Source organism: Crocodylus porosus, unplaced genomic scaffold (genome assembly GCF_001723895.1).
Source record: "Crocodylus porosus isolate Cpor-Errol unplaced genomic scaffold, CroPor_comp1, whole genome shotgun sequence".
Lineage (NCBI taxonomy): Eukaryota > Metazoa > Chordata > Crocodylia > Crocodylidae > Crocodylus > Crocodylus porosus.
This window is the reverse complement of record NW_017728943.1, coordinates 37,733,792-37,749,159: the sequence shown is the minus strand read 5'-3', so window position 1 is coordinate 37,749,159 and position 15,368 is coordinate 37,733,792. Positions and strand designations below refer to the sequence as shown.

Here is a 15,368-nt window from a genome sequence, read left to right as displayed (position 1 = left end):
GAGAAGCATCTATGGATGCAAGCCAGCGTTTTGGTCACTTTATTACCCGCAGCATTAAACACAGATTAATTAAAAAACCGCATTACAATTAGTTACCTAAGGTATCGTGTCCTTTGGGACTTTTTTTCTTCTCTAGATATTCCTATAGGAGAAATGTAGAATAAAATAAAAGCTAGTTTGACAAGGCAAGGAACATGTACATAAATACTGATAAACACTGGATTTTAAAATCATTATTTAAAAAGATTGAAGCAGTGTACTAGAAGAAATAAAGCTATTAAAACTGTGACCTTTACTGAGCACTGAGCATAAATGGACTTCCAAAATCTAAACCCCTTTTATGATGCGACAAGAGAATGGACTTCAGCAGTCAAAACTTCATCTAACATCAGTGAATCAAATTTAAATAATAATCATTGTACATTTTGGGTGAACTGTGAAAAATTCCACTTTTATCTGAAAATATTTGCTTCAAATAGTATTCAGAGTCAAATGACCTGGGTTCTACTCCTGGCTGCACCACAAACTTCCTCTAAAGTCACTTAAGACTACATTTCCAATAGTGCTATCTAATTTGGAGGAACCTAATTTTCAGCTGTCAAACTTTAGACATCTGGTGTGTGATTTTCAGAAGTTAGGTCCCAGTGATTTCAGTTAGGGTTATGGTTGTTTGGCACCTCTCCAAATCAGATGTTAGGAAGCCTGATTCTCTACTGCTGTGAAGTGTGTATTTTACACCTATGCAAAGTGGGATTAAATTATACTAATGATATGAATAAAGAATTCTAATTTGGTAGTATTTTGCAACTGCTTTGCATAGGTCTCAGTAAGTACAATATAAGCAGTTCAAGTCCTGAGGGGCATAAAGGCCTTTAATGAACCCTGTGCAGGTGGATCACTGTGTCCATGCCAAGTTAAGAGTAGGATTTAAGGGCAAAACAAAGCATTCAAAGAAAGAGGCCACTGTTGAAAAAAATAGGCTTTAGCTTTTTTGTGCCTTACTTTCATCACCTATAAACAGGTAATAATATTTACCTATCATATTACAGTGGCTGGAAAGATATTTCAGAGGGTGGTTGCTTTAACAAGTGGGTGGCCACTTTTACCCCAGCCCACACCACCAGTCAGACATAGTCACCACTCCTCCCTCCCTCCCTATCCCCATGCCAACACTGCTGCTTTACCCCACTGCCCAGCTGCCACTTGGACAAACCCCCTGCTGCTAAAGTGCCCTGTGACCAAACCACTGCAGAAGCTCCCTAGATCCAAGGCCAGATAAAATGGCTCTGCAGGCCAGATCCAGCCCATGGGCCATAGGTTGCCAATCCCTGAATATGGTATTCAGCATTCATTACTGTTTGTATTGTCCTAAGTTGTGTAAAGTCTGCTACTTTCAATACTGCTTGTAGGTGTTGTAAGATCCTGGGATGTAATATACAACACAGAACAGCAGCAATGCTTACACTTTAAGTAGGAGTGCCCAACCTTCTGGCTGGACAAGTAGTGCAGGGTCAGGGTCTATGCACCTGATCCAGTGCAGGGTTGGTGTGTGGGTTTGGTCTACAGGTGCCAACTAGTTACCAGCACGAGCCTACATGCCTAGATTTGGCCACACGGTGGCCTGACACCACATGATCAGTCCAATCGCAGAACAACTGTGTGTGCTTGCCCAGCTGGGCCAGCATGATCTACCATGCAAGGCCACATTATCCAGCCTGCAAGGGTCCCAATGGGACCAGAAATTTGACATCAGTGAAGCAGCAATTAACACTGCCACCACTCCCACACTGCCAACTTTCCAGACCTGTGAGGAATCCTCTGGGCCAAATGAGATAACTCCATGGAGCAATTATCCAATACTTGAAAAAACAGATCAACTTTTAAAATCTTTCCTAGTGTTTCAGTTGAAACCAATAAAATAAAACATTCTATAATCCCCAACACTGCAATATAAATATGCTACAGTCCATGAAAAAATGTTCTACAAGAATAAAAATCCTTCAGCATCTTAGTTAGGTGGTAAAGTCAGCCTGTTAAGAATCTTATGGTATGTGCACATTGCTCAAGGCAGTAAAATAGAGAAATACCTGAGCCACCCCTTTTCATGGAGGTACAGTGTGGACACATACTTAAGGATGGACCTAAAACAGTGGTGCCCAAACTTTGCCCACCACAGCCAGATGGGTGGTGCTAAGTCCGTCTGCAGGAAATATCAAGCATGCAGTACAGAAAGGCGGCGCCTGATCTGGCCATGTGGGAGGAGTGGCCCACCCTGATCTGGCTGGAAGGAGAAGGGTACATGACTGACCCCAATGTGGCTGCGTGGGAGGAACGGAGTGTGGCCCAGTCCTGATCCAGCTGAGGATGGGGGGAGGGGAATGTGGTCCAGCCCCAATCCAGCCATGTTGGGGGGAAAAGGGGGAGAGAAGGAGCATGGCCCAGCACCAACCCAACTGTGGGAATTTGGCAGAGAAGAAGGCTGGTAGTATTAATTGCCACTGTTCCCCCACCACCAAATTTCCCAACCAGGGCAGAGCCCTGCAGACTGGATGCCAAGGCTCCAGGGGCCACATTTGGCCAATGGACTGGGGGTTGAGCACCTCTAATCTAAAAAGAAGGCTGCAATAGCCAAGGAAAAGTTTAGAGCATTTAAGTTTGTTTTTAAGTATCTGACCAATTTAATGTAACAGAGAAAGGAAAAGGCCACACAGGTCTAGAATTGTAATCAAAACTCTTCCTTTTTTACTTAATGGCAATCAATACCTTACATTTACAAAGAAAATAAATATTATTCATCTATCATAAAATGGCATTCCGTAAACATTTTAATATAATGAATATTTGCAAAATACAATCAGATATGCCCATGACTCTCTCAAAATATTCAAAACCATTCATAAATAATAATAATAAAAAAAATCAAAAAAATCAGAGCTCCATTATAATAAATTTTAGTTTTTAGTACTTCTTATTTTCCTGAGATTTGGGAAACTAAGAATTTCATTTTTACACCAGGGGATCATACGGTGTTATTATAGCAGGCTGACCTGTTCCTCCAGTCCATGAAGATAATGTGTAGCCACATCTCCTAAACAATCCCAACTTATTTTATTATTTCACAGTCCAAATACCACCCAGTGATTTGTCAGTTTTAGGGTTATTTTTGGACTATAAAATCTATTTTTAGTGAAGTTGACAATACTTAATGGTGATCTTGGGAGCAGAATAATATAACACAGTAGAAATGGTAGTTCAATAATAAGGAAAGATGCATAATTAAAACTCAAGGCCCAGATTCTCTTCCTCCCTCTGCCAAAAGCACAAACTGTTCTGTAATAACTTCTACATACCTGAATGCACTCAATAGTTAAGAGGGCTTGGTGAGGTACAGGGGTAGAACTGTGGCTGCTTTGTACTGTGCTCCAGCAATCTTCAGCGGGCAGATAGTCCACCAATGACTGTTACCAATTTGCAGTTTAGACCTGCTCTAAAGCTCTTCTAAACTCAGCTGGGGGTGACCAAACATTAATGGGTGTATAATCAGTTTTTCTGATGCCTAAATGCTTTTCTCTGCTATTATGAACAGAGCATAATGACAGCAGTTTTTGACCCTTGGGTCAAGGGTTTATACTGTCAAAGAATTGTGCAAGGGAGAACTTCAGTGAATCACAGCCTGCCCACTCTATGCACCCTGTAGCCCAGAACAGATGTACTATAGTCACCTAAAAGAAGTACTAGGCCTCCATCAATAAGTACATCTGAGATGGCAAAATTACTGGCATGCACCCAATGTCACCTTCAGACAGCATATGGTGCTTCACTGCACCTCTCCTTAGCCTTGTCTAAGAAGTGATACAGACTTCCCCCCCAAAATTTGTTCTCTTTTACGTGTATGGGTAATTCCTGCCCATATTAGCATGATCTCCATACGAATGCCCATCAAGATAAATTAGAGACATCTTCATATGAAAGTCCACTCACAACAGGTATACTGGCTGTAGACAGTACCTTATAAACTTCTGCACTCCATTCAGTCATCATACTTTCATTGTCCTCTACAATGAAGCCCTGCTCTCTTGCAAAGGCCGCTGCACCATCCCCAACCAGGAAGCTGTGGGTATTTCTCTCCATGACTTTACGAGCTACAGCTAGTGGTGTTCCAACTCTTTTGCAAAAAAGGGAAGAATTATACTTTTATGGAATTTTTATGTACTGATTATTTTTTTTCAACTCAGTGCAACAACAAAAAAAAGTGCCAAAAATATAGGAAGTTAAAAACAACAAAAAACCAATTAGATTCCAAGCATAGGACGAGCATAATTTGTTAGTAATTATCTTTTTACTGGAACTTTTTAAAAATCTTAAAGCAGTCTGAACAGGATATACGCAACCTAGACACCCAAATTAGTGCTGTACTGTGTTTCCCCTAAATTTTCCTATTTCTAATTTTTTCTTTGACAGATTTATCCTTTGACCATAAAAGCTGTCAGTTCCTTTTATATCATGTATTGTTCAACTAAGCCACCTATTAGTACGATTCAGCAAAAAATGCATTGTTTCTTTAACAGGGCTCAAGCACCCAATAAGTGTTAAGTTGCCAGAAGGACTCTGGATTTTTACACAGTTACTTGGTTAAAATTAAGGCCCCATTATTCTCTACTGATGGTGTAGCAGTGGAGACACTACTAAGCATAGAGAAAGCTCAGACCCTTTTTATTCTGGGTTGTCTAAACCTATTCTGCATTTTAATCATTGTAGCAATTCCTGACACTCCTTACTACTTGAAGCATTTTTAACAGAGCTGCACTCATTGTAAGTTAAACATCCCTATTTTCCTATTACAGATGTTTTCATTATTTTTCTTCTCATATTTTAAATTAACTTGTGAATGTGAAGTCGGGCTCCAGCTGAATTAAACTGGTAAAAAAAACACCTTAAAATGTCATTCAGTTCAGAACACATTAGCTTCCTTCATTATACCTGTCCTATAACAAAACATAAGTATCCCATAAGACCACTCAATAACCATCAGCAGTAGTTAGCACCAAATATAGCAATGGATTTTAATTGCTATGCTGTACTATACACCCGAGGTCCTCCTTAACAGTCCTATTTTCATCACAGAACTTGCATCCCTTTGACGTCTAATCTTACTTGCTGCATCAAAATTAAATGGTTACTGGTGTATTAAGCCAGGTTTCAACATTACCCTCTTTACACAAAAATGTTTTCAATTACTGTGTTATGAATTAGAGCATGGCTTGCTTCCTTAGTAGCCCAATTACTGCAAAAACCCCCATTTACTAAAGTCATGGGGGCAATGCTAAGACTGACAAAAGATAATTTGCATCTTCAAAGTGACCTAGTTAATATACAGCACTTGCATTAGTTAATCTTTTACATTAAACACATGAGGTTTGAAATCTAGCTTACCTTGATTGGACCATACTTTGCCATCATAAAGCAATCATTGAAAATTACTGGAAGCTCGCATGAAAATTAGTTGCAGAATATGACCCAATGGAAAATAAACGTGTGTAGCATTTTCATCCCCTTACCTCAAGCACTTTACAAACATGGGATAAGTCTTTGTTTGTGGGATAAGTTTGTAGACAAGGAAATTGCCAGGTCAAATGACTCATCCAAGGTTGTGTATGTTAGTCAACTGCAGACCAGGCAATAGAGCCCAACTCTTGTGCCTATCAAACCAGTGTCCTATCTACAGGATCACAATGGAAAACAAGTCAGATGATTTCAGTTTAGTTAATATTTCAGGCTTGATAGGAGGCTTCCACTGCAATTGCTTATTGTGCTTTATCCAGCAATTCAAATCCCTCACTTTTATGGACATAACACCCTTCCACATATTTATAAAAATATATGCATGTTGCCGCAGGTAGATTAAAGCACATTACATACCCAGACAGAGCTGCTACTGCTCCAAAATGACAAGGATGCCCTTCCATTATAGCAGCATCACACTGGATTAATCCATCTTTGTTTGGGTAGCCTCCTCGTCCTACTACATAACTCCCCGTCTCCTCATCATTTTCAATATCTGAAGTTTAAAAATAGTTAAGTTAGACTCAAGTTTCCATTTTTTTTAAATCCAAGGGCGTCCCAAAATCTCATTAAGAAATTGAACAGTACAGAAGAGTCAAAATGAACACTATTTATGGGGGACTGACATACATATATGAAAGAGTGACCTACATCCCCCAGGCTGTACCCCATGCATACAGATAGGCACCCCCCATCCTGTTAAAATGGGGAGGTGAGCAACCCCACCCTATTATGCAGTGCTGTGCCTCACCGACAACTCCCTGTGGACTCCTCGGTGGCACTATGCCACAACAGTGCTCTGGGCTGCTAGCTCCCTTGACACCACAGGGGGGGGGGGGGGGGAAGGTTAAGCTGGACCACATCATGTCCTTCTTATCCCCTGGGGGTAGGTCAGGAAGTGGAAACTGGGGGAGGGAAGGGAAGCCCCAGGATCCCATCTGCTATAATAGGGGCAGCAATGACCTGGTGGAAGTCTGGGGCAGCACCATACCTAAGACTCATCGTGGCCCCAGGCAAACTCTTCATCAGTGATAACAACAACAGGAAAACAGAGAAAAATGACCATTTTGGGCCCCCTATCTGTCCAAGCCCTGGGCAGCCGCCCAGTTCACCCATGCCTGTGTCCGGCCCTGGTCTGTGGGCTGCATGTGAACCCTTCCTAAACCATTTGCAGCCCATGGGCTGCCAGCTGGACAGCCCTGCCATAAACAAAGGAATTGTGCTCATGTGCCTTTGGCTACACTGAAGTCAAAAACATTCGTTCTAACATTAGGCAGCACTAGCGATACAGGAATTATCTAAAAAAGCCAAACTGCGTTTCTGTAGCTTTATTTCAGTTGATGGGAAATTTGGATACACAAGCAAAGCAGTTCTAGGCCTAAAAGACAGCAAACTTGATAAGACCTCTGTCTGTCTGTTTCTTTAAAAAACAAACACCTCATTTACTCAGAAGGGAACAGAAACTGGCAAGGGAAGGGGGCTCATGGGGGCTCCAGTCAACCTGGAAAAGTAACAACTGCCCCAAAATAGTACAGGGTACTTGACCATGTATTTTTTAACTCCATGAGGGCAGACACTTAAAGCCCTGGCACTTTTATACGCAACGTGCCTTAAGTTTGTGTTCACGGATGCAAGGTCACGGGACAAATGAACTATGCTGGGATGCACACAGAGCAGGGGCTCTCACCCTTCCCACACTCAGGGTGACATTCAGAAAATGCCAGCTCTTAATTTTCACTCACATTTCCACAGTGGCTGAGCTGAAGCCTTAGGAGAGCCCCTAGCGGGACACAACAGATATAAAACCGCTGGCTTGAAATCTCTGGGTTTCTGTTAGGAATCAAGGGCAGATCCAAAAGTGGGGGAGGGGGTATTAGTGCATCTGTGCCCCCCACCCCTTTAACCCCTGCTCCACTCCAAGCTTAAAACCACCTGCTTAGCAGCAGCAACAGCATTTTTAGTCAGGTAGCGCTGAGGGAAGCCGCTCGCCTTCCCGGCGCTGTTCCCCTCCAAGCGCTTCACTCTCGGAACGTTCACGTCTGTCCGCGCCTGTGAAGCGCTCCCGCCGCCCGCCCCCTCCCTCCCGCCGCACCGCGCCTGCGCCCACGACTCCTTCCTTCCCAGCAGTGGGCGGCGTCCGGTTGGGCTTCCCTCCGACCCCGCGCGGCCCACCCCCCTCGAGTCCAGCTCCCGTTGCTTTTCAACGGGGGGAAAAACAAGCAACAACCAGGTGTTAACGCCTCAGCGCTGCTGCACTGGGTCTCCCCTCACCTGCCATGGCTTCCTGTACGCAGTCCGTGGCACTCGCGTCGCGCAGCAGCAACGCCCGCATCTTGTTCAGGACGGGCAGTGAGAAGGCCCAAGTGCCCGCGGCCGCCGCCATGTCAACGTCTCGGGGAGGTGGGGGAGGGGGTGAACCTGTAGACCGGCAGAAAAAAAAAAAAAGTGGAGACGGGGGGGAAAACGACGGGCAGAGCGCTGATTGGCTGGCGGCGGCCTGTCCGTCAGGGCGCGCCAGGGGCGGAGCTAGTAGCGGTGGCTTCCGGTGTGCGCGAGGCCGGCGGTTGAGTGGGGCGTTTGGCCGGGCGCGGACATGGACACGATGGGCAGGAAGGTGGTGGTCTGTGACAACGGTACCGGGGTGAGTGGCGGGGCCCGGCCCGGCTCGGCTCGGCTCCCGCGGTAGTATTGCCTGCTTCCTGCCGGGGCTCCCGACCCCGCCCAGGGCTACCCCACCCCCCGCTGCCGTGTCGCGGCGCCCTGAGGCCCCGGCTCCGCTGCCCCACCCCCGCTCCGTGGTCCCCCCGCCGTGGCGGCACCGCTCCCCCACCCGCCCGGGGCTGTGACGCAAGGCGGGGCGCCCCAGGGCCCGGCAGGCGGGAGTGGGGCGGGGCGCACGGGCGTGGAGGGCGGTGTTCCTTCCCTGCCACTTCCGCGCGGGGACAAAGAGGGGGCGAGGGTCGGGCCTGCGAGCAGGATCGGGGGGCGGTGGGAAAGGATCCGGCCGTTTCGGGATCCCGCGGCCTCGTGTTCACAAGGATGCTGAGCCTGGCGCCCAGCGCTGCTTTAACGTGCAGGTGAGCAGCCCCCCCTGCGGCTGCTCTGAAGTGGCTTGCCTAGGAGCCGAGGCAGGAAACACACATGCAGTTGTATACCTATGTACGGGTGTTTGTGTGTGCATGTGCACATATACAGCTACTACTCACTTAAGGTCATCTCCGTTAACTTTGGTAATTATGTTGCTGATCTACTAGAGAACATACTGGCTTAAAGTTGCACAATGTTGGCTTATAACCACCGCCTGCTAGCAGGTAACTACAGTGATGTAATTGAATTTGTTTAACAATGTTTGGGTTAAAGTCACATTTTTCAAGAATGTAACTATGAGATCAAGCCAGGAGTAGCTGTATACATAAGTGTGTGTGTATATTTAAGTATATGTATATTTACATCCCCCTGCCTGAGGTGCCCCGACCGCCGTGTCACAGTGTATATGTGAATTTTTACATGTGTATACTTACATGTGTGGGTGTACACATGTATGTACACATGTAACACCCTTCCTCCCCCAGGTTAAATGGCTGAATCACAAGCTCCAAAAACAGGCTAATGAGAAGAGACCTGGAGTTGTTAGTTTTATCCCTTGTCTTGTGCTGTAAATCCTTGCCTTGTAATGTAACTGAAAACATCACCTACTGTGCACCAAAAATTAGGCTAGTGTCTTAAAAAGGAAAAACAAAAAGTTGGTGGCTTATAAAAGGTTCCCCCACCTCCTTTTTTTCTCATTAGAAACTTGGGTACCCTTTAAAGTTTGGAAAAAAGAGCTGCTTTTCAAAATGAGATGAGGTTACTTGAAACACACTCATCACGTAGCTGTAGTCTAGTACAGCAGTTTTCAGCCTGTGGCCTGCGGACCACTGGGGGGTCCACAGATTGTCTAATGGGTCCACGGAAGATGCCTGCGTTTAATTAAATGTATGTGAGTATCCACACTTAGAATTCAGAGGGGTCTGCACATCCATTCTAAATTGTTATGGGGTCCGCAAATGAAAATAGGTTGAAAACCACTGGTTTAGCACCTCTGCAATTATTGGGTGGTGGTATTGTAGCCTTGCTAGGTCCCTTCTTCTTGGGAACATTTAGAGAACTAAAGAAACTGACATTACCAAGGGTGGAAGAACTTTTGAATCAAGCAATTGGGGAAGTAATTTTTATTCAGACTTAAAAAAAAAAATACTCCTCCCCCTTAAATAATGCTGAAAGCTAATGAGCACATGAGACAAAGTACATCTTTGTTGCTGTTTCAACACGGCTATTTTAAGACTTGAGAACTCTCAATAAATAGTCAAGTTCCCTAAGGAAGTGCTTCAGGAACGTTAAGGAAAAGAAATAATTTTCTATTTAATAATGATAGGGCATGGAATTTTTAGGTCATCTTTATTATAAAGAAAAAAGTAGTTTGCTGTTTTAGAATAATTATTTCTAATATTTTTTTCTGAGCTGTGTAAGCCAGTGATGCTCAATCTTTTGGTCCAATGGATCAAATGAGTGGTGTGGGGCTTGCCCATGGTCCCCTGCACCAGGACTGGGGCCTACAGTACCTCTGCCCAGCCCACACACCTGGATTGGGTAAAATACAGACTTGCATGGCCCCTTTGCCATCCCTGCCTGACCACATACATTAGGATTGGGCCCCATGCTGCCGTATGTGCCTAAATCAGTGGCATGTGCCACTTTGTTGCCACCAAATTTTTGGACCCGCAGGGAGTCGCACAGGCTGGCTGACATGGCACCAGGGTTCACATGTGACCTATAGGCCAGGGATTGAATGCTCCTGAAGTAAGCAACAGCATCATTATTATAATTTTAAAATTGCCTAATGAACCCAAGGATTTGACCATATAAGTAAGAATTATTTTCAAGTTATAGTACAGGTTTCCCTTGCCAACCACGTTTTTGACTGACTATGCTTCAGAGAAGGTGGGGGATACAGTTGGAAAATACCCCCCATGCCCCTGGTCCTGCTTGTGCCTCTCACTCCTCCCCCCTTACCCAGCCATGCTGGTGCTCCTCACCCACTGCCCCTGCTCCCCCAGCCCTGCCAGTTTTGCCGACCACAGGAACCTAACCCCCATGGTTGGAGAGGGAAACCTGTATAGCAATAGATAGTACTTTAAATTATAGTATTTTCAACTTAAGTTTTATATATACTTATTGAAGACCTTTTATTCATCTAATGTTTAAATGCAGCCTGGATCGGATCGCAATCTGTTGTTTTACAAAGAGCATTTTAATTGTATTCTCATGACATACATGATGTAAGAAGAACTTTTGAAAAATTCCATAGAAGCATTTTAAAATCTAGAACATTTAAGCTGCATGTTCTGTGCTTTTCTATGGCAAATGGTAAATTACTTTAGACCTGGAATTTTGTCCTAATTATATATTTGGAATTCTTTTGTCTGAGTTGCATAACAGTATTTTACCATGGAGCCAAGATTGTTCAGTATGAAACTTGTCATAAAACAGGTTTGTGAACAGAGGTAGATGGTGTTCTTATTTTTATTTAAAAGGAGTATCTTTAGCCTACATGCTCTTACCACTTGATGACTCAGTAGGAAGTGAGAGAAGTCATTTCGACCACAATGCAATGAAGAGGAAACTATATATGGTAAAATAATCTCTTACACACAGTATCTTGCACAGATCAGGCAAACTAAGAAGCTGTTCTTAGTACACTCCCTTGGATTATAAGGTGCAACCTTTACAGCTTGCAAAGGTATGGAGGTTTTTTCAGTGTCAGGTTCTTCACTGTGTAAAGATGGATGCAGTCATGTATTTAAATGTTAAAAATCTGCTGCACCATGCTGAATTCAGATGACTGTTACCACAAGGAACACATACATCATGATGTGGTATATCAGGATCTGTGCCTTTGTAAATGTTTTATGAGGGAGTTCCAGTTTCACAAGAGTGGTGAATACTGTGTGTTTAAGCATTAGTGAAATGAAAATTGATTATAATTCTTGATCAGCTTAGTTTTTGGGGGGAGGGGTGTGCCCTCTATTATAGAACTTGATGCTCTGGAGAGTATAATAATCTTTGGGGAAACTAAGTGCCTGTTGTCTTTTCTTGGACATCTGTGATTTTTTTTTTTCCTCCTCCTTTGTAGTCTTTTTATCAAGAAATCTAAAAGGTCCGGGGATCTGTCCTTTGGTCACATTCTTGCTGCTTGCATTTTGTACATCAGTTACCAGTTGCTGGTTTGACAGGACTTTTCAGCTGGAAATCGCAAGCATGTACCAATCTGAACCTCTTGAATCTTACTTGATGATACAGAGTGATAATGGAATTTATATTATTTGCTTCAAGGGAAGCTGAAAAATGAGGCTGACTTTTTCATTTATCTCATTCACTAAAGCTCCTTGCCCACTATGAACCTGGGGGCAGAGAGCTTCCTAATCTGGGTAAGAGGAGATCAGAAGTTGAAGCATTCTCTCTTCTAAATACCTTCCAGTTCCTGTGGCACCTGGTAAAAAAATTATCAGTGGTAAAAATTATCAATGCTGTCAGCCAACACTATCCTAAAAGAAGAGGTGGAAGTCATCAGTTTCTGAACATTCTCATCTTCCCATTTTCTCAAAAAGTTAACAGAACACTTAAGATCACTTCCCTGAACAGTGCCTAAAATGGCACATCTCAGTCTTACCACTGCACCATCCTGTGTTTCAGAATATCTAAATCTTTTTGATGTTCTCTGCTCTCTAACCACTGTATGCTGCAGATCCAAGGAATGAATCCAGAGGTCTCTGCCTTTCTTTCGCTTACTAGACAGTAACCATTCAGTTTGCTGGGAAGAGGCTTGTCAGGTTGTTCTCTAGTGGCTGATATAGGAAAAAGCCAGCAGATATTGTAGAGGTTGTTCACACAGAAGTTTGAGGGGTGCAAACTAATGTACAAGTTATTCTGGTGTATGTGGTTCAGATTTAATTGTTAGCTGTGCGAAGTGGCTAGTATTCACTTTGGATTCGGCCAATTCAGGGGGCGGTGATTTGAATCATTGTCCCAAATTGTTTTGGCTGAATCTGTTTCAGAGATTCGGCTGCTGCAGATTTGGCTGAATCTCCAAATCAAACAGGCCCTGCCTGCTTTCCCAGCCCTGTCAATGACTGCTCCGCCTGGCCCCAGCCTCCTGGCTCTTTTTTTAAAGAGCCCGGGGCACTCACCAGCTGCTGTCAGGCTGGGGGGTGATCCCTGCTGCCCCCCACTACCCCGTGCTGTGTTGGGGGCTCTGTCATCAGCCCCCATCCCCCACCTGCTCTCTCAGCCCCAGCATCCTGGCTCATCCTTGCTCTTTAAAAGCTTCTACTCACTGGCTGCTGCCAGGTGTGGGGACAGTCCCTGCTGCCCCATGCTGTGTGAGGGGCTCTGCCATGAGCCCCAGCCTCCCCCCCCACCAGCTCCCAGACAGCATTCAGTGCCCTGCCAATCAAAAAAAAAAAAAAAAAAGCCCTGCACTCACCAGCTCCTGCCAGGCAGGGATGATCCCCAATGCCCCATGCTGGGGGGGTAGGGGCTGTGCCACAAACCCCCAGAAGCCCCAGCGGCTGCTGCAACAGCTGGCGGCGAGTGCAGGGCTTTTTTCTGTAAAGAAGCAGGAGCTGGGGCTGGGTGGGGCAGCCATGGCTGGAGGGGGTGCTCGGTGGGGTTGGGGGAGCAGGCAGGGGATGGGGTCTGGCAGGGGTCCCCCATGGTCCCCTCCTCCAGCCCCACCGCCTCCCCCCACTTACTGTCTAGCTCCCTGTGGTGGTGAGCAGGGGCTGCCTAAATCTCCGAAGCTCTCTGAATCTTTTCCAAATAGATTCATACCTTTTTATTGATCTCCTGATTCGATTAGGAGATCCAGCTGCTGAATTGGGCCAAATCTCCTCAGAATCAAATCCGCACCTGAAACTTTGCATGGCCATAATAACTGTTACATTTTTCTGTTTCTGTATCAGTATAAATGGAGCTGAACAACTGCAACTTTAAAGTTGTTTTATCTCTAGCTCAAATGAAGGAGGCTTAAAGTTATAGTGGACTATCTTCACTTATGCTGATATAAGAATGGACAGATATAACGGTTAAATCAGAACTGCTGATGAGCAGTCCAAAGTGCCAATTAATCTCTCCCATTTCAAGTGGTATCTGTCTACAGCCCTTTGTAATGTTATTAGATTCAAATGCTGGTTACTGCTGCATGTGATGGCCTAACTCCTCAACCAGTGTGCCAGAAAAGGGTATTTACCTTCTCAGTCCTCAGGGTATGTGAAACGCTGGCAGCTCAGGTTGAGAGAGTCGCACTTAACACTAGTTATAAAGACCATTCTGCTTTTTAAAGCATCCTGCATATCAAGTTTCAAGTGTGCAGGTTATATTGTGAGGGAAGGAAGAAAGCAATATCCACATCTGTGGATGTAATGCTGCTGTTTTTGGTCTTGGCTGTAGGCGTCCAATTTCACAGATCTCCATGAAAAGCTATGAAATGTGTTGGGCCATGGATGATACCTGCTCCTTCACAGAATTTCCCTCCAGCTGACTTAATTACATTAAACCAGGAGAGTGGTACTTTTTAAACAGGGATAAAATGTTTTTATGTGTTTACGTTTCTGGGGCATGCCAGCTGTATAAAAAGCTATAAACCCAGTGAACAAAGCTAGTGACAGTTCAGATGGATGCAGGACCTTTAGAAGCATAGAAATAAGGGGAAAGCATCATTTAAAAAAATTAAGTTTTATTCTGCCCACAACATCATTGACAATAGACTCAGATGCTCCCTAAGGCTTTTTGCTTCATCTCTAACGGTAATGTTACCCCATTTTCATCAAGCCTATGCTCTGTTGCAAAACCTGGTTATGTTGAGGCAGAATAATATTCTGTAACTTCACAAGTGCATAGGAAATGAGACAGTCCTGCTAATCTGTTGCTGTCTGTTGGATTGCAAGCTTTTGGGGGAAGGTCTCTTTGGGGCATCTGTAGGATCCTGGTCTATGATCAGGGTTCCTAATCAATATAGTAATACTGTATAACTAAAAGCAATATTGTGAGATTGCTGAGGTTTTGTGTATGGTACCAGTTTGGAGTAATAAACTTGTAAGGAGCTATTCTTCATTAATCAGTGTGTCCTGAGAACACTTCAGGCTTTCTTAAATACCCTTTCTTAAGTGTGAAAACACACAAACAGATATGTTTTGTGACACTACCCAGTTCAGCTAGCAGACCTAAAATAACTAATGCCCCTGCCTTGCCCTCAGCAGGCACCACTTTCTTTTAGATGTAGATCAGATTTGAATAATTTCTAGATATTTGTGGTCTCAACACAAGCAGAAGGGATTGCAAGAACTTGCATTTCTAGTTTATTGTATATTCCTGGAAAGCCTTCTCCTACTTGGAAATGAGTTTTGCCTTTTGCAGAGGAGACAAAAATATTAAGCAGAGCTCTTTCGTTCCTCAAACTTCAAAATGGGTCTATTGTCGGAGCTGACAAAATAAAAAAAGTGTGAAGCAAAAGAAAAGCGAGATCAACCACACGCAAAAAAATACTTCCCCCTCTCTTGCTTTCCCATGGCTGGCTGTGGAATGAAAATTAATTTTGTTCACTAAAATGTGAGTGTTTACTTTGCCTAATAACCAACTCTGTATGGAGTTTGCTTGATGGGAGCTATCCTGTGGACAGAGGATTGGGTATGTCTTCAATTTTTTAGCTGTAGTCCAGGGAATTTTAATTAAACTACCAGTTGGCTCTTTCCCATAACAAGTTTCATATC

At 44.2% G+C, this 15,368-nt stretch overlaps 2 protein-coding genes across 4 annotated transcripts in view; one reads left to right on the top strand and one right to left on the bottom strand.

The window, feature by feature from the left end:
* Positions 1–8,021, bottom strand: part of LOC109319539 (N(4)-(Beta-N-acetylglucosaminyl)-L-asparaginase-like) — a 34,823-nt gene extending 26,802 nt beyond the window's left edge. The window contains exons 1-4 of one of the 2 annotated variants that reach the window (XM_019549167.1): positions 7,834–8,021; positions 5,920–6,058; positions 4,009–4,165; positions 97–142 (exon numbers count right to left, since the gene is read on the bottom strand). In XM_019549167.1, the coding sequence (XP_019404712.1) occupies positions 97–142; positions 4,009–4,165; positions 5,920–6,058; positions 7,834–7,945 (454 nt within the window). In that variant the 5' untranslated portion in view covers positions 7,946–8,021. The remainder of the gene's footprint in view (positions 1–96; positions 143–4,008; positions 4,166–5,919; positions 6,059–7,833) is intronic. The other variant, XM_019549165.1, reaches the window with a different exon arrangement.
* Positions 8,022–8,083: 62 nt separating this feature from the next.
* ACTR2 (ARP2 actin related protein 2 homolog) overlaps positions 8,084–15,368 on the top strand; it is a 35,331-nt gene continuing 28,046 nt past the window's right edge. The window contains exon 1 of one of the 2 annotated variants that reach the window (XM_019549164.1): positions 8,084–8,203. In XM_019549164.1, the coding sequence (XP_019404709.1) occupies positions 8,156–8,203 (48 nt within the window). In that variant the 5' untranslated portion in view covers positions 8,084–8,155. Of the gene's footprint in view, positions 8,204–11,137; positions 11,234–15,368 lie in introns of those variants that run through there. The other variant, XM_019549163.1, reaches the window with a different exon arrangement.